The sequence below is a fragment of the Diorhabda sublineata genome, chromosome 6 (genome assembly GCF_026230105.1).
Source record: "Diorhabda sublineata isolate icDioSubl1.1 chromosome 6, icDioSubl1.1, whole genome shotgun sequence".
Classification (NCBI taxonomy): Eukaryota; Metazoa; Arthropoda; class Insecta; order Coleoptera; family Chrysomelidae; genus Diorhabda; species Diorhabda sublineata.
In genome coordinates this window covers 13,027,121-13,044,628 of record NC_079479.1, presented here as the reverse complement: position 1 = coordinate 13,044,628, position 17,508 = coordinate 13,027,121, and the positions used below count along the sequence as shown (strand labels likewise).

The 17,508-nt window shown below is 32.2% G+C and overlaps 1 protein-coding gene across 4 annotated transcripts in view; it reads right to left on the bottom strand.

Annotated features, from left to right (window-relative positions):
* The window catches only part of LOC130445774 (histone-lysine N-methyltransferase MECOM-like), a 107,984-nt gene that overhangs the window by 20,259 nt on the left and 70,217 nt on the right, over nucleotides 1-17,508 (bottom strand). For all 4 annotated transcript variants that reach the window (XM_056781626.1, XM_056781627.1, XM_056781629.1 and 1 more), the window contains exons 3-4: nucleotides 7,389-7,517; nucleotides 5,267-5,390 (exon numbers count right to left, since the gene is read on the bottom strand). In XM_056781626.1, coding sequence (XP_056637604.1) covers nucleotides 5,267-5,390; nucleotides 7,389-7,517 — 253 coding nt within the window. The remainder of the gene's footprint in view (nucleotides 1-5,266; nucleotides 5,391-7,388; nucleotides 7,518-17,508) is intronic.

Here is a 17,508-nt window from a genome sequence, read left to right as displayed (position 1 = left end):
GGCATTGGATAGTAGAGTTTAAACGAGGTTTTACGACCTGCGAAGACCTGCATCCTACTGGTCGATCAAATGAGGTGACGACTCCAGGAATATTGAAGGAAATCGACTATATGGTACTGGATGATCGACCACTAAAACTGGCATTGGATAGTAGAGTTTAAACGAGGTTTTACGACCTGTGAAGACCTGCATCGTACTGGTCGATCAAATGAGTTTAAGAGTCAAGAAATGTTAAATAAAATGGACTAAATGGTACTAGATGATCGACCACTGGATAGCAAAGTTTAAACGAGACTGTAAGTTCTGTGAAAACCAGCAACCCTGCATCGTACTGGTCGACCAAATGAGGTGACGACTCCAGAAATATTGAAGAAACTCCTCAAAGTGGTACTGGATAATCGTTGCCCTGCATTTGACAATCTGCTTGGAATGGCTAAACTTTGACAGAACAAGGAGATGATTAAAAGATCTTGACGTAAATAATATAATTTATAAATTTTTCTAAAAATTCTGTTCATTAGAAATTAAATAATTTCAGGCGAAATATCCGTTGATCCGATCTAATATAATTCAGTTAGACGATACGGAAGGTTGCTCTTCCGTTGGTTTTTTCGAAATAGTGAACAGGTGCCCTCTTACACGCTTTATAATGTTGAAATCATAAGGCACGAAATTAAATTAATTTGTCCAACGTCTGCTTTATTAGTCGTGAGAATTTTACTTTGTTTATCGGAATTTTTCCACTTTAATTGGATACTGTTGAAAATAGGCAATTACGTCAAAATAAAGATCAAGGATTCTATGTAATATGAAGATGCAAAAAAATGAGAAGTTGATAAAAATAGTAAAAAGAAAAGAAATAGAATGAAAAAAGTGGTATAGAAAAAGTTTTGAAACAACTGTTAGATATATAGACAGTTATTCTGGATCAAATTGATCTACATACAAAAAATATAGTTTTGACATATTCTATATACTGCAGAAAATATTTAGTAGCAAGTTTTCAGAATATATAGACTTCCTACACCTGAATCTTCCACTGTTGCCTCAATAACTCTCAGAATCTGCAGTTGTCATCTTCTACCATGACTAACATCTTAAGATCTATCAGAAAACCTACCACCAGTTTAATATTCTTTCTGGACATCTTCTTCGTAGCCTACAAATCTTCTGGATCATCTTACGCCTGGAGTACACCTGATTCTTCAGTTATTTTTCATTTTGATAGGTTTTTTATTCAAAATACGAAGTCGTTTAACTTTTTCTGGAAAAACTATCTGCTTCCTCATTGTCTGGTACATCCTGGTGGCTGGTAGGATTAGATAGGGATATTCCTGTGGGACCTAGGGTTGAATTGACTTATCCTAACCTAACTTAACCTATACTGTCACTACAATTAGGAATATATCATTGGTATAGTATAACATCCACTTAAAACTTAATTTAGATACAAATAAATATCTCACAAGCTTTTAGTAGCTTTCGAAACATCAGAATAATGTAAAAGTTTGCAATAAATAGGATAATTTCATAAATATGCACTATTTTCCTTCTCAGTTCACTAGAATAACGTAAAGGGATTAAATAAATTCAATAATTGAATAAATTGTAACTTATTGTCTTATACAGATTCATCAAGTTTAATAATTTAATCTCGAAAATTATTGGTAATGTTGTGTGTACAAAAAGTGTTGATCAGACTATTAAATTGGATGTTTTTGGGAGGAAAAGCTTATGTAGTAGCGGCATTAAACGAAGAATTTGAATTCTCAAAATATAACGATGAATTGAAACAACAAATTATAGTTTAAGAAAATAACAGAATCCCTATTACCCCAAACGATAAGTCTCCCTCAACTTAAGCTTCGTCATTGAGGATTATAGGTTTTTTTTGTCACGTGACTTTGTCGTTGTCGGCCTCGAAAGATTACAATTATTGTCGAACATATTCATCCACCCCGAATGGAGTTGTCGCTACGTCAAACGCCAAACTTTATTTATGATATTTGTTATGAGCAATACGAAAATTGTGACCGAGAACCCCCTTAACCCTAGCCGAGGTGTTTATGAAACGGGAGCAGCTGTTAACACACCCTCCTTACATACAGATAAAAAGTTTCGAATACATTTATATGAGAAATATTTATTTATATACGATAATGGTTATTGTATATTAAGAAACTGTGGATTTAGCGTTATTACAAGGTAGACGTGTCCTAGATCGTCCTGCTACATTTACCAAAAAACTGGAAAAACATCTAAAAGGCTTAACGTTACGCGCCATCTCTTAAGTAAGTTTCCTTTCTACATTATCTTCATTTATTTCCATAAATTCACAATCAGTGTAGACCACAAATTACTATTTTGGTCCTGGACTTTTAAAAGGACTTGTAGGACCACGCACCAATTTTTAGCTGCTGGGAATCATTAGAAAATGACTTTTTCAAAAAACATTTTTATAAGAACCCTTTTTTTTTAATAAAGATCTCAGATAATTCCGCAACCAGATCAGTAATGAGGTCCTGATCAGGTTTTTCTTATATCGTCATTATCATACAGGGTTCTGATCAGGATTTGATTGCTTTGATCTGCTCTAATCACATATTCCTGATTAGTTTTCCTTCTGGTTGTGCAGGTGATCCTTAGAGATGCCTTGCATGGACATGACCAAAAAAACCTGAAGAAAAATTATCATTTTCAAACAGGTTAACCTACAAAAAGTCTAGTAACGTCTCCTTCGGGATAATCCAATAAGAAATAGTCTTTATTTTAGCAAGGTGATCCTGACATATTCCTCAAACTTAATATATGTGGACCTCGACTGGTTTGCCCTAATAAAGTTAACCTAGTTTTTTTCAAAAAAATTGTCCAAAGGATTCTACAAAAGGATCAATAGAAATTATGAACTTTCACTATGATCCGACACCTAAAAAAGATTCCACGGAGTGTCAAAGAAGCGAAGGTCACGAAAGGCTACAATTTTTCGTAGTTGGGTTAAAAAATTATCGAAAAAGACTAGGAAACATCAGTTGAGTTATAATCTTGCTTCATAAAAATGCTTCAATCAACACTGCATTGCTTTCCAAGGCTACTGTATACGACTGAGGTTTCACAGATAACAAACAGCCACCGTATAGCACCGATCTATTCTCGTACGACTTTTTTTTTTGTTCGTAAAGCTGTACGCTTTATAGTGGTATGTAATTTTAGTCAGACAATTTGGAAAGTGTGTAAAAATATTGAAAAATAATAACCTAGACTTTCTTTCTCAAATTTCCTCATGAGGTCGTGAGTAATTAAATAGAAGATCCTCTAGTTCTTCAGATTCGTATAGATTTGAAAAACTCGGTAAACAAGAAGAGAATTCGCCCAAATTCATTCATACCAATCGAGTTCTTGATATTTACGTATATCTAATTAAATTCTGAAATCTTCTAGAACACGCGACTTGAAACAGCTTTTTTTATTTTAATGATAGAACAGGAAGGCGATGACCACATCCGGCCAGATGTCGCGTCTGACTCCACTTGACAGGGTAATAGATTGATTGAATTAAGGGTGATTTACTCAAACGTACAAACTGTTTGTTTAAATGCTCAGTGATTTCTTCGGTGCAGATTTTTTTAATACCAAATTCAAAATTAACAGTTTTATTTTTAATGATGTGCCTTAATCGAGTTTGTTTTGTGAACTGGTGATGATAATTGATCATGAGCACATCAAGCTCATTTGATTTCGAGGCTTCTATTGAGAAACTGGAGGATCAAAGCAACTGGTCGCGTTGGAAAAAGCACCAAAAGGTTTTGGATATCGGAAATGGCAAACTGACATTCTCTGAAGGAGGCTGTGGATTTTAAGCAAACCTTCAGCCCTATTGCTCGATTAGAAACAGTGTTGAATCTGGCTGTTACTGAAAGACACAATTTGCTTTTTTGTATGGATATGTTCATGAATCAACCAGCTGATTTTTAATATGGAAGTGGTCGAGTATGTAAACTGGATTGAAGCAGTTACCCCGCTGATGGAACCAAAGGTTAGTCCAGTTCATAGAATTTAGAAACATTGTGGTAAGTGTTGCAGATCCCTGTCTTTTCGTCAAGAAGTTCAACAATGTCCCATGGTTGCCATCTTTGTTGATGATTGCTTGGAGATAGATCTAAGATAGACTAGTTTTTGTCAAAATTAAAAACAATTGGTGCTTTGGAAACGTTTCTTGGAAAGTGACTAGAAGTCCAAACTGATGGTTCCATATTCTTGCACCAAACGCATCTTAAGGAAGTTCAGCATGGCGGATTCGAATCCTATAAAGACACTAATCCAAAAATAGTTTTGTGGACCACATATGGAGAGGAATTTGTCCTATAGACAAGCTGTTGGAAGCCTGATCTATTTGGTTATCTATGAATACTCGTTCTAAATTATCATATGGTGTTAGTATAGTTTCAAAGGTGTTGAATCGCCTAAAGGAAAACCGTGAAAAGGATCTTTAAATATATGAAAGGGACTTCACATTATGGTCTGTTATACTTTGGAGGTGTAGTCTTGGAGTTAAAGTGTTTCAGTGATTATGTCAACGAGACACGACGCTCAAGATCTGGATTTGTTGCTACTTGTGGTGGAGCTGCCGTAACTTGGATGAGTCATAGAGGTCCTGCTCCTGCGATCTAATAGGAAATCTATTAGAGTCTTGAGTTTTGGGGAAGGTGTTGGACTTTCACCTTCGATTTTCCAATGACGGAAAACTCAAATCGAACACACCATTTCCTGTATATTCATTATTAAACGCTTCTTCATGGCAAGTAGTTCTATCCTAGTGGGCTTGAAAATCTGGTTCCAGCGTCAACTATTTTATGTTATTTGGTGGATTGCATTTCAAAATATTACTTTCTGGTAGTAGTAAAAGCCTTTTTCTATGGTTATACCATCAATTATATCATCATCGGGGAAATTTCCTGATGATATGTATTTACTCAAAGAGCCTCTTGCTTCATAAGTGATTTCGCGACAATATTTTAAGGATACAACCCCAGTTTCTATCATCCAAGTTTAGAGTTAGATCATTTTGAAAAAGGAATTCCTTTTGTAGTAAATTTAAAGCAGAGATTCCTGTAGAATGATTTCAACCCCAAGATCGATGACAATGAGTCTCTTATACAATGGAAAAGAGAATTAATTTAATAATCCACGATAGTAGATGTGTTTTTTCATAGTATTTACTCTAAGTAACCAGAAAATTGAATTTTAAAAAGTTATTTTTGTTTCTTACCAGTTTCTCTATCAGATCTTGCATCTGTTGAATCGGCGATAAGATCTTGAAGACATAAAGGCTCTTTTGGTAATAAAATTAATTCCGTATTGACTGGTAAATCTTTAATTGTTTGGTACCATAACTGGAAAATAGAAAAAAATCACGTTATTATTCAGAATTTTGACTCCAAAGAAATATAACTTCAAGAAATTACTTGATTACAGACATTTATTGTGTAAAAAAAGCAATAAGTGTCTTTAAATTTGGTCTAACGGAAATTGAAGCTGCATCAGATATTGACAAATATAAGTTGGAGACGTATCTAAGACTCAAAACTCAATTTGGACATATTCCAGCGAACTAAACAAGAAAAAATTGATAGAATATCTTCACAAACAATGAAGAGGCTTTATTAGAGACAGAATCATATCTACTACTAAAACGATACAAGGTTTGTAAGGTTTCGAAGCCAGAGATGTTTAGAAGATATTCATGGATCTCCAAAAAAATCTTCATTAAGATCAATGAACTTTTGCATGCGTTTGAACTAATTCCTTCCCGATTGAGGTACTTCCAAAACCTATGATCAACCTCTTCTTTAAATGTAGATCTGTGGGAATAAGAAGAAATCATTGGGTACCAAACAAGGACTGTACGGTGGATGATCTATCATTCGATGTTTTGACTGTTCAAAACAGTTTTTGTTTGAACTGATGTGCTAGATCTCGTATCTTCGTCAAACTTTATGATGTCAGATTTGGCATATTCAAACGTTGCCAAAAAAACAAAGCGACTATTTGCTTCGAAGCTCTTCGTGTTCGTAGGATTCGGCTCGTCTTGGATTGTTGTTTACCACAAGTTGAAGCGAGTTGGTTTAATCAACGCACGTCAAACTTTATAATGTCAGATTTGGCATATTCAAACGTTCCCAAAAAAACAAAGAGACTATTTGCTTCGAAGCTCTTCGTGCTCGTTGGATTCGGCTCGTCTTGTTTGTTGTTTAGCACAAGTTGAAGCGAGTTGGTTTAATCAACGCACGTCAAACTTTATAATCTCAGATTTGGCATATTCAAACGTTGCCAAAAAAACAAAGCGACTATTTGCTTCGAAGCTCTTCGTGCTCGTTGGATTCGGCTCGTCTTGTTTGTTGTTTAGTACAAGTTGAAGCGAGTTGGTTTAATCAACGCACGTCAAACTTTATAATCTCAGATTTGGCATATTCAAACGTTGCCAAAAAAACAAAGCGACTATTTGCTTCGAAGCTCTTCGTGTTCGTAGGATTCGGCTCGTCTTGGATTGTTGTTTACCACAAGTTGAAGCGAGTTGGTTTAATCAACGCACGTCAAACTTTATAATGTCAGATTTGGCATATTCAAACGTTCCCAAAAAAACAAAGAGACTATTTGCTTCGAAGCTCTTCGTGCTCGTTGGATTCGGCTCGTCTTGTTTGTTGTTTAGCACAAGTTGAAGCGAGTTGGTTTAATCAACGCACGTCAAACTTTATAATCTCAGATTTGGCATATTCAAACGTTGCCAAAAAAACAAAGCGACTATTTGCTTCGAAGCTCTTCGTGCTCGTTGGATTCGGCTCGTCTTGTTTGTTGTTTAGTACAAGTTGAAGCGAGTTGGTTTAATCAACGCACGTCAAACTTTATAATCTCAGATTTGGCATATTCAAACGTTGCCAAAAAAACAAAGCGACTATTTGCTTCGAAGCTCTTCGTGTTCTTAGGATTCGGCTCGTCTTGTTTGTTGTTTACCACAAGTTGAAGCGAGTTGGTTTAATCAACGCACGTCAAACTTTATAATGTCAGATTTGGCATATTCAAATGGTGCCATATCTAAAAACTACCAACCCTTCTAGTGATAGTAAAACCGCTAAATAAAACATAGCAAGGGTTGAAATGAGGAATAAACGTTCTCGAATACGAAAAAAATAAAATCACAGCGTCAAGTTGATTAATTTTGCCTAAACAAACAGCTTATTCTTCAGATCTAATCCCCATTGATTATTTTCTATTTGGGATCAAATTTGGTTTCAATTCGTTGGTTTATAGAAACGTTAAATGTGAATATTTGTGAAATTTTTACTGTTCTCTCTTATAAACTTTTAAATATTGATTTCCTGTTGATTATTTACCTGTCCGCCTTGCAGTAGGTATTTCAAATTCGCTTCTTCTTGGTTAGTAGTACATTTGATCAGTTTTAACCAGTTTCTGTAATGCATGGAGCCATCCAACCATCCTTTACTTTCGTTTCCATCTACAACCTGAAATACAGAAAAAAATTATTGTTTTATGGGGTAATTTATGCCGTGTTGTTTGGTCTAAAATAAAATTTTGAGAATATTTTTTGGAATCGTACGTGATTTATATTTTGTCCGAATCATAAAACTGTTTCGGGGACAATCAAATTTTGATGGGAATCGTTGGAATGATACGAATCAACAAGTTATTAAAAGATTTTCTAATATTAGGATTTTATTAGAAATTTTATTAAAACCCATAGAAGATCAGGAGAATTATTAAAAAACAAAAAACAAAAGGTTGACACACAGATGGCGCTGCTTTTGTCAAATCCATATGACTCACAATCGGTAGATTCTAACCTTAAATGGAGATCAGATAGTTCGTGTGATTCACTTATTTAAAACATTTTTTATATATTTTGAATTGAATATGATATTAAACTTGTTTTGTGGAATAAAAATGTTTTTTTTGTACTCCCCCACGTTGCTCAAAATGCATTCTCATTCTCTGTTAGTTTGATTCACTCGTGGTCTTTCCTTTTATGTCCTTACGCGATTTATAATGACAGGATTAAGGATGAGGTCATTAGAGGTTAAGGGTAGTTACTTCTGACAATTAGAGTTGATTCAACACTCGCTCTTCGACCCTTGTTTCGCTTCGCTTTAACATCACCCCGATTTAATTGGTAAGGTGCTGAAGAAAATCCGGTTTCTATTAGAGATTTCGGAATATTATGTTCCTCTATTATCCTGCCAGGATGGCGGCGTATTGATTAATTGCGGTTGAAATGATTATCAATTAATTCAGTTTTTGCTTCATGTTTATTACGTTACAGATCAACAGATGACACTCCAAACCATCATCTTCATCCCTTCTTAATTGCCTTGGACAAAAGACGGTTTTTAGACCAGACTAATTTCAGTTTTTTCCTCTAAACCGTAGAACAAAACAGATTCTTCACCTTGCCAAACGCGTTTTCTATCTGTATTAAACTCTTGTAATATAAAGGTTGTCCCACGACGAGTTAAAACTATTTTTATATGGCAAAATACTTATAGTAAAATCATGAAAATTTCTACGTTTGGGTTTTCGTATACGATCTTTTTAACTAAAATATTTTCAAAGATGGTCGACTTCCGGTTCTACAGGAAGTCGATTGTAACTTTGTTATTTTAGATATAACATCCTGTATATTAATACATTTTTGAAATAAACGTAAAATGTTAGTATACTTTTGTCTAAGAACTTTTTTCCAAAAATGCATACTTTTTGAGTTATTGATTTTTTGTAAAAAATTTGACCGTTGCAAACCCTTATAAATTATTTTTTTACGAGGATACCCTTAAAAATATGAAAATGGTTTCCATTCGGATGCTTTTAGTCAGACGTATTTGAATCTATGTTGAAAATTTTTTTATTTTATACATGGTATGTATAAAAAGTGTTAAAAATTTAACTTCATAAATATCAAATTTTTTAATTTATATAAATAGAACCACCCAGTTTTCTCTATTTTAATACATTCAGGGATGAAAAATAATGCAAATTCATGTCTATATTGAATGTTTTCTGTAAATTTTTAGAGATGGCTCGTTCGATTAAGTAATTAGCAGCAAAAAACATTTATCATGTATTAAAAGCAAATTTACAGATTTAGGTATACAAAAGTAAACATGAATTGGCCTTATTTTTCATCTCTTAATGCATTAAAATAGAAAAAACCGGGTGGTTCTATTTAAAAAAAATAAAGAAATTTGATATTCACGAAGTTAAGCTTTGAACTCTTTTTATACAAACCCTGTATATAATGAAAACTTTTTCAACATAGATTCAAATATGTGTGGCCTTGCTAAAAGTAAGCAAATAGAAACCATTTTCATATTTCTAAGGTTATCTTCGTAAAAAAATAATTTTAAAGGGTTTGTAAAGTTCAAATTTTTTTTAAAAAATTTGCATTTTTCGAAAAAAATATACTAAAATTGGTAATTATACACTTTCACGGTCACCTGGTTTTATGGCTCTAGAAAATCGAAAAATGGGTGGATTTTAATGATCTTGGTCTCAAAATGTTTCATTTTACGGCGGATTTATAAAAAAAAATTAGTAGAAATGGCGGGAAAGAAAATTTCTCATAGTTTTACTGTTTTAAATCGTAAAAAAAACGGTTTTGCAAAATAATCCTTTACAAAAAATTATCTCATTATCAGATAAAGTTCTTATATTTTTTTTGTATTCTACATAAATTAATAAACAATTTAAAAAAAAATCCAAAAAGAATGAGTTTTTCAGTTTTTATAGCTTAAAATGAAATCGATGAAAAACAATCAATTTTCGTGAATAGTTTCGTACTATATTCTTCAATGTTAATATGTTTTGGACCATTAAAAATCGAAAAATAGATAAATTTTATAATTTAGGTTAGGTTAGGTTAAGTTAAGTTGTTTTGTATCACTGAATATTGTAAGTACTTCAAATGTATTCAATTCACAATTGTTGAAACTCATTGTCAATATATTATTAACAAAATCCCACAACTCACAATTATTCAAAAAAATTAACTTTTTTGAAATTTTTTTTTCAAAATATTCATTTTTTTATGTAAATTGCGAAAAAAAATATACGAACTTGATTCCACGACGTCAGAAACAGTTAAGATGGATTATATGTAGAAAGTCATTTTTTTGCATTTAATGTCATGAAACTGTGAAAAATATTTATTTTTTTTAATTTTCGTATTTTTTTTATAAATCCGCCGTAAAATGGAACATTTTGAGACCAAGATCATTAAAATCCATCCATTTTTCGATTTTCTAGAGCCAAAAAACCAGGTGACCGCGAAAGTGTATAATTACCCTAAAATTTTACGTAAATTCCAAAAATGTATTAATATACAAAGTTACAGTCGACTTTCGGTAAAATCGGAAATCGGCTGTAACTTTGCTATTTTTAATAGAACATCCTGTTTATTAATACATTTTTGAATTTTACGTAAAATTTTTGTATACTTTTGTGTAAAAACTTTTTTCGAAAAATGCGTACTTTTTGAGTTATTAATTTTTTTGTAAAAAATTATAGACAGACCCTCATAAATTATTTTTTGGCGAAGATACCCTAAAAGATATGAAAATGGTTGCCTTATTTTTCACCCCTGATGCATTAAAATAGAAAAAACCGGGTGGTTGTATTTAAAAAAAAATAAAGAAATTTAATATTTACGAATTTAAATTTTGAACACTTTTTATACACACCCTGTATACAAGGAAAACTTTTTCAACATAGATTCAAATATATGTGACCTTGCTAAAAGTAAGCAGATAGAAACCATTTTCATATCTTTAAGGGTATCCTCGTAAAAAAATAATTTGTAAGGGTTTGTAAAGGTCAATTTTTTTTACAAAAAAATAAATAACACAAAAAGTATGCATTTTTAAACAGAAGTATACTAAAATTTTACGTACATTCCAAAAATGTATTAATATACAGAGTGTTCCATTTAAAATAACAAAGTTACAGTCGACTTCCGGTTGAAACGAAAATTGGCCATCTTTGCTAATAAACATGTTCTGTTTTTTACTTATTCTGCACGTTCTTTATTTAGTTGCTAAAATTACTCTGTCATCGGCATATTTAATATTGTTAATTGCTTCTCTTATTCTAAACCATTTAATCCATTTAATCGAAGTAAATATTGAATAAGAAGGATGATAGGTTAGTTTCCGAGCATTCAGGTCATATCGTAATTTCCTAATATTGACCAAAACATCAATTTTAACTAATTGTGAGACATCTGTAGTGAAAGTGCGGAAACTATATGGATTTTTCAATTCTCACCATACACAACGCACACAGGTGGAATCAAATAACTTTTTAATAGCCCGATAGATGTCGCCGAGTACAACTCTATTACTGAATTAAAAAAAACAATATTTTTATCCAAGTTCATACGATTAATAGTTAATAGTTCAATTACGAGGGTCTTTGCGTTAGGGGTAGTAACATATATATCATTTTGAATGAGATAAATGAAGGGCAGTAAAAAGTGTGGGTGTGTGTATGTCTTCGACACTCCGGGACAATTTCCAAATTTAATAATTGCACATCGTTTAGTACCTAACGTATTTAATGGTATCATTTAATTTGTACAAATTAAGGGCATTAATCATTCTGTTTTTAAATTGTCAAATATTTATTTTGATTACGAATTTTGGATATTACAATTTTTTTCAAATTTTAATGTTGTTTTGTTATTAATTTTTTCTTATCGTCCCTTTTGGTTCATGTTCTAGTCAAAATTTCTTCTTGGTCCCTTGATTGTTGGAAAATAGAATTTTTTGTACTTAAAGTCGAAATTTTTTATTGAAAATATCAATTTCAAAATAGGGTGTACCATGAACGTTTGGATTGTTTTCTAAAAATCGCAATTTTTGATCTATAGCAATTCCAAAATTTGAAAATATTGAATTTTACATAACATAAGAATAGAATTAACATTTAAAATAGAGGAAGCTTTTTCAAATGATCTCGAACTGCTAATAGAAAGAGAAAGTACATCGGTATACCATTCTCTATCTCTATTCCATTAATATTAGAGTCTTAAATTCATATATAAATTATTCTAAATGTTATGATTTTAGGTCTCTCCAGTTTTGAAATTAGTTTTTTTAATAATTTTTGAGAGATTGATAAAAAAACAAAACAATTTATGAAACTGAATCTGCTAAAGCAGCGTAGCTCCGCTCAGATCTACGTAATCGAGATCATCTCGCGTGGATTCTTGAAACAATATAGAAGGTAGAAAGATGTAGGATGTTGCATTTTCCTAAAACGTGTACCAAGTATATCGTAGAAAATTAAGTTAATTACAAGTTATTAGAAAATTAAGAAGATTATGATAGAAATGTGACTTAGAATTAACAAAACAAGATAAATTGGAGTTCCCTGGGTCAAGTATCGGTAAGTGAGTGGTTTAAAGTTTATTGTTTTATTGAAATCAAAGGGAAAAATGACAAGGATCGAGCTTCTCCTCAGTCCAAAATATCTCGCGTGTGTTCGTGAAACAATGAAGAGGTAGAAAAATGTAGGATGTTTCTTTTTCCTAAAACGTGTACCAAGTATATGGTAGAAAATTACTTGCTAATAGAACAGAAAGGTTCACCTGGAATCAACAAAATAAGATAAATTGGTATTCGCTGTGTTAAGTCCCAGTCACCATTCCTCGTTTTTAATTTGTATTTACCGATATTACCACATCAATTTCTCACGTTCTCCTTATTAAAAATCAACTCAATAACAAAAAAAATGATTTAAATTCATAACTACATCACGCATATTTATAACTAATAATATGAATGAAGGGATATTCCACTATTAAGTGGTTAAGGAATTGGTTTCTGTTGTGATCGTTTTATTTTACATAAATTAATCCCCGGTATGTCATTCGACAATTGACGTTTCGACAAAAGAAACAACGAAAACACGTTCAACGACAAACAAACTGGTTCTAAAACATCACCAGATCAAAATAACGATATTTAAATATAATGAGGGATTATTTTTTTTCTCGCGTCATCTGTAGCGATATCACCGGGGGTTTTAACCCACCAGCGTTCTCGATATTTGTAATCACGCCACGTATATTTTCGTAGATATTAATTTACGTGTGAGCCCTGTATTACCTTAAGGAACCTTTCAAAATATTTATAATTCGTTCGATAAACATTTTTATAAAAAGGATTCGAATCCTTTTCTTACCTAAACGATGATATGAATTTGAACGGGTGCCTCATATTGGATTATAACTAATTTTAAATGTTCCATTTGAATAATAATTTTTTTTTCGGTCGAGAAATAAGTTATCATTTGTCGGTTTGACACCCTTATATAAAGAGAGACACCTTGATAATAAAAGGACTCCCATAGCGTTCGAAGGACTATAGGACATTGTAAAATCCTACCTACTGGGTTTAACATGCTATATTTTTGAGAGGTAACATTTTAATTTTTGTTCGAAATATCCTTAAGAATTTATCTGGTTTGAAAAGTTTTTGGAATTTTACATGGTTTTGTGTGAATTCAACAAGATATTTTCCAAAAATTTTACACAAAATCCCGTTAATAATAAACTAATTTAAATTTCGAAAACAAACATACAAAAAAATGTTGTCGATACTATATGAAAACGATAATAAAGATGTAAATAACAGAAATGATAAAGGATGTTAAAACGATTATAAGAAATGACACAAAAACAGGTTGGAACAAATTACTGAAGAAGAAATAAGAAGACAGCAAAAGACTAGAAAGAGTGAAATAAAAATTGATGATAAGATAGTGGAAATTATAACTACAAGGACATGAGGAGATCTAAAGAAGAAATTATTTAAAACACCAGAAATATCGTTCAACCTCACCCTACATACATTTAATTATCTTTAATACACTCAAAGTTAGTCTAAGATTGTTAATCTATTGAAGGCAAATGGATGAGTTGTGAGTTTTATTGGATCTGAACCAATCTAAACCCAGCCAGTTACCAAGCGATGGTAATTGAAGACTAGTAACAAAATTTGATTAGATCCAAGTGATAAGTATTTACATTTGTAATTGGTAATAACATTAATGATCGACTGAAGGGGGTTTAAATAAGGGAAGAGGATTCTTTCGTAAAAAGATCGATTTTTAAATCGATTCCAATCGCAATCTGATGAATCGATTCATAAAAAAACGTCTAAAACTACAAAAAATCGAAAAAAATGTGAAAATGAATAAATTATGAAAAACGTTTTTATTTATAGGAAGCGGTGCGATGTTGCCAGCAATTGAAAAAAGGAAATAATTTTATGGTTTTTTTCGAAACAGAATAAATCGAATGACGATGTTCAAATATCGTTCCAACGAATCAATATAGTACATTTAAAAATCGATTTATTTAGTTAGAAGAATCGATTCTTCGATTAAACGATGTCAAAATACGAACTTACTAATCGAACATACCATTTTTTCGAAGTTTTTCAAAAAAACGTCTAAAACATCGTTTTACAAAAAAATTGAAAAAAATGTAAATATGAATCCATTTTATGTAAAACGTTTTTATTTATAGGAAGCGGTGCGATATTGCCTGCAATTGAAAAAAGTAAATAATTTTATGGTTTTTACCAAAACAGAATAAATCGAATGTCGATGTTCATAGTTGAAATATCGATTCAGAACATTTAAAAAATCGATTTATTTGGTCAAAGGAATCGATTCTTCAATTAAACGAAGTTACTAATCAAACATAGCATTTTGTCGAAGTTTTCCCATGACAGTTTTCTTTACATTTAAAAATTAATATTGTTTAAGCATTGGAAAAGCATTTAATTATGCAATATAATGAATATTCTATTTGGCTTTCAAATTTTCTTAAAAAACGATCTTTTGGTAATGGCGTATGAAGGGTTAACCAAAAGGCATTTCCTTGATAGTCTTCTAAATCAAAACATTGGTTGTTTATAGTAAATGAGGCAGACAGGGATGTAGGTCAAAGGACTTTTGTAAAATATTTCAATTCAACATTTAATCTAAGGTTTTCAAAATTTCAATTATATCAAAAATTAGTCCTTCGTACAATACTATTCGGGACTCACTGTATACAGCGTTATCAATGAAATATTTTTATCTTATTTCTTGTTATTAACTTCGTCAGCTCTTCTGAAGATGTTTCTACTTTTACTTAAAAAGCTCAGTAGCTCAGATCAATGATTCTGGGGATCTTGTACAGTGAAAAATAAATTAAGAAAAGCTGCCCTGGATAGTAGGTAAGATGTCAAGAGGTAATTTGGACTGTAAAACACGTCTGAGGCTCGTTGATGGTTTGGGTATGCTTCGGAGGAAGGACGACTGGAGACTTAGTAAAAATTGAAGATACTTTGAAAAAAGGAGTTATAAAAAATATCGTAGTACGTTTTTTGGAACAAAAAATAATTTTTAGTTTATATAATCAATTTTCAGTTAATTATTCTTATAGTCAAGCTATCACAGCTCCTGGTAGTTCTAAGGGTGATTTATCGATACAGGGAAAGTTAACATCAAAATTTTGGCCTCTAAGCGATATAAGCGAATTTTGTGAATAACTCGGGATCTATGCCAAATTTCGAAAAAAGTGAAGGGAACAAAATGCAGTTAAAAAAATTTTCTACAAAAAAGGTTCCTTGTGATTTTTCCTTAAGAGCTGTCATTTCTTTGTACAATGCACTCAAACTTCAGGGTCGCATCTTACTAAAAAATTTTCGCACCACGTAGACTCTGAGAGAAATTACGTTCCCGGCTGAAGATGAAAATGCTGTTTCTCCTCTAAAACTCAACATTTCGTGACGAAAGAAAGTCTCTACTTTTTAACTGCATCTGCAAAAAAATTCAGACTTGTAAAATTTTCTTGGAAAACAACACGAACGGGACTGTTTTTTGCTGGTTGCCTGGGTGAACTTTAAACACGTGTGTCTTCAATTCAGTTACACCCAGCAGCGAAATCTGTGATAGGAAAAAAACTACTTTTACTAATTTTTTCATAGTTGCCAAGTTTTGTTACTTTTTTATAAGTTGTTGAATACTAATTTTCGCAAAATAATGAGAAAACTGAAGCATCGATTTTTTACTGAGTAAAACCTTCAATTTCCCATCAAAAATTTGAAAACTCGCCAAGATCTCCAAAACGACATTCTTTTCTAAAATCTTCTTCTTGCGATTTTCGAGGGTTTGGTTTTAACGCATCATACGGGGGGAAACGAAAGCTTTCGTGATACAAAAAAGAAACCTTTTTCTACTGAGAGAGTTTCTTCAATACATCAGCTGAAGATTCTACGGCTGTAGTGGACGCCGTCGGAGCAAAACACACAGAAGGCAAAAGACATCTTATTAGTTTGGTCAATCTGGGGTCTCTTCCTCCAGCCTCGGATGCAGCCAAATTGCATTGCTTAAGAGTGTATTTCCAGGTTCAAGAATGGCTCTCCAATACCAGCTTAGATCCAGTAAAGTGGGGAAGGGAGTTTCGAGACATTTTGTGACCGAAAGCAATGAAGCAACCACCAGCGCCCTCAGATATGTTAAAAATGATTTTTTGTAACTGCCAAAAAGGTTGTATTAACTTGTGTACTTGCAAGAAGGCTGGACTGTTATTTAGAAGCCTGTGCGGGTCGTGTTTACAAAATTCCTGCACGAATCTGATTCCTACTGACTCGGGGGAAAAAAATTTTTTTGACGGAGGTCCCTCCGGTCCTGCAGGGGAAGACACTCTAACGAGCACGGAATTCCTCTTGAATGTTCGAGATTGAAGATGTAATTTTTGATAAATGTTTGAATAAAGTGCTCACAAGAATAGCGTTTTTAAGGATTATCCCTGTCCCACACTTAAGTTTAGAGTACTTACAACAATCAAGATTTTAAAAGAGGATTTTAGAGTTTTTTGTAGGTTAGGAAAAATCATATTTGAGCTTTTTCAAAAGGTAGTTTTCTATTTGGCAGAAATTTACCTCGAAATTTCAAATCTTTTTTGAGTTATTCGCAAAAAATGAACTGTTGAAAAAATCCAGTAACACGAAATTCGTTTTTTGTAAGAGTAATTTTGAAATTAGGGAAAAATCACATGGTACCTTTTTCGTAGGAAATTTTTTTAACTACATTTTTGATCTCTTTACTCTTTTCGAAATTCGGCATAGATTCCGAGTTATTTACAAAATTCGAAATATTAAAAATTTAAACAAAAATATATCGCTTTTCTGCCAAAATTTTGAAGTTAACTTTTACTATGATTTACCTAAATCCAGAAAATCGGCGTTTTAAACTAATTTTCGTGGGTTTTGTCTAATTGGTCTGTATTCACTGGACTATTATTAAAAATAAAAGACTTCTAGTATGAATAATTCTGTTTTTTTTTATTTCTTAAGCAGAACTGAACAAAAAAAAACTTCCCTCGCTGTAACATCTAACAGCATTTCAGCAATTTCAGTTACATTGACCATTTTTCTGTGTGACACC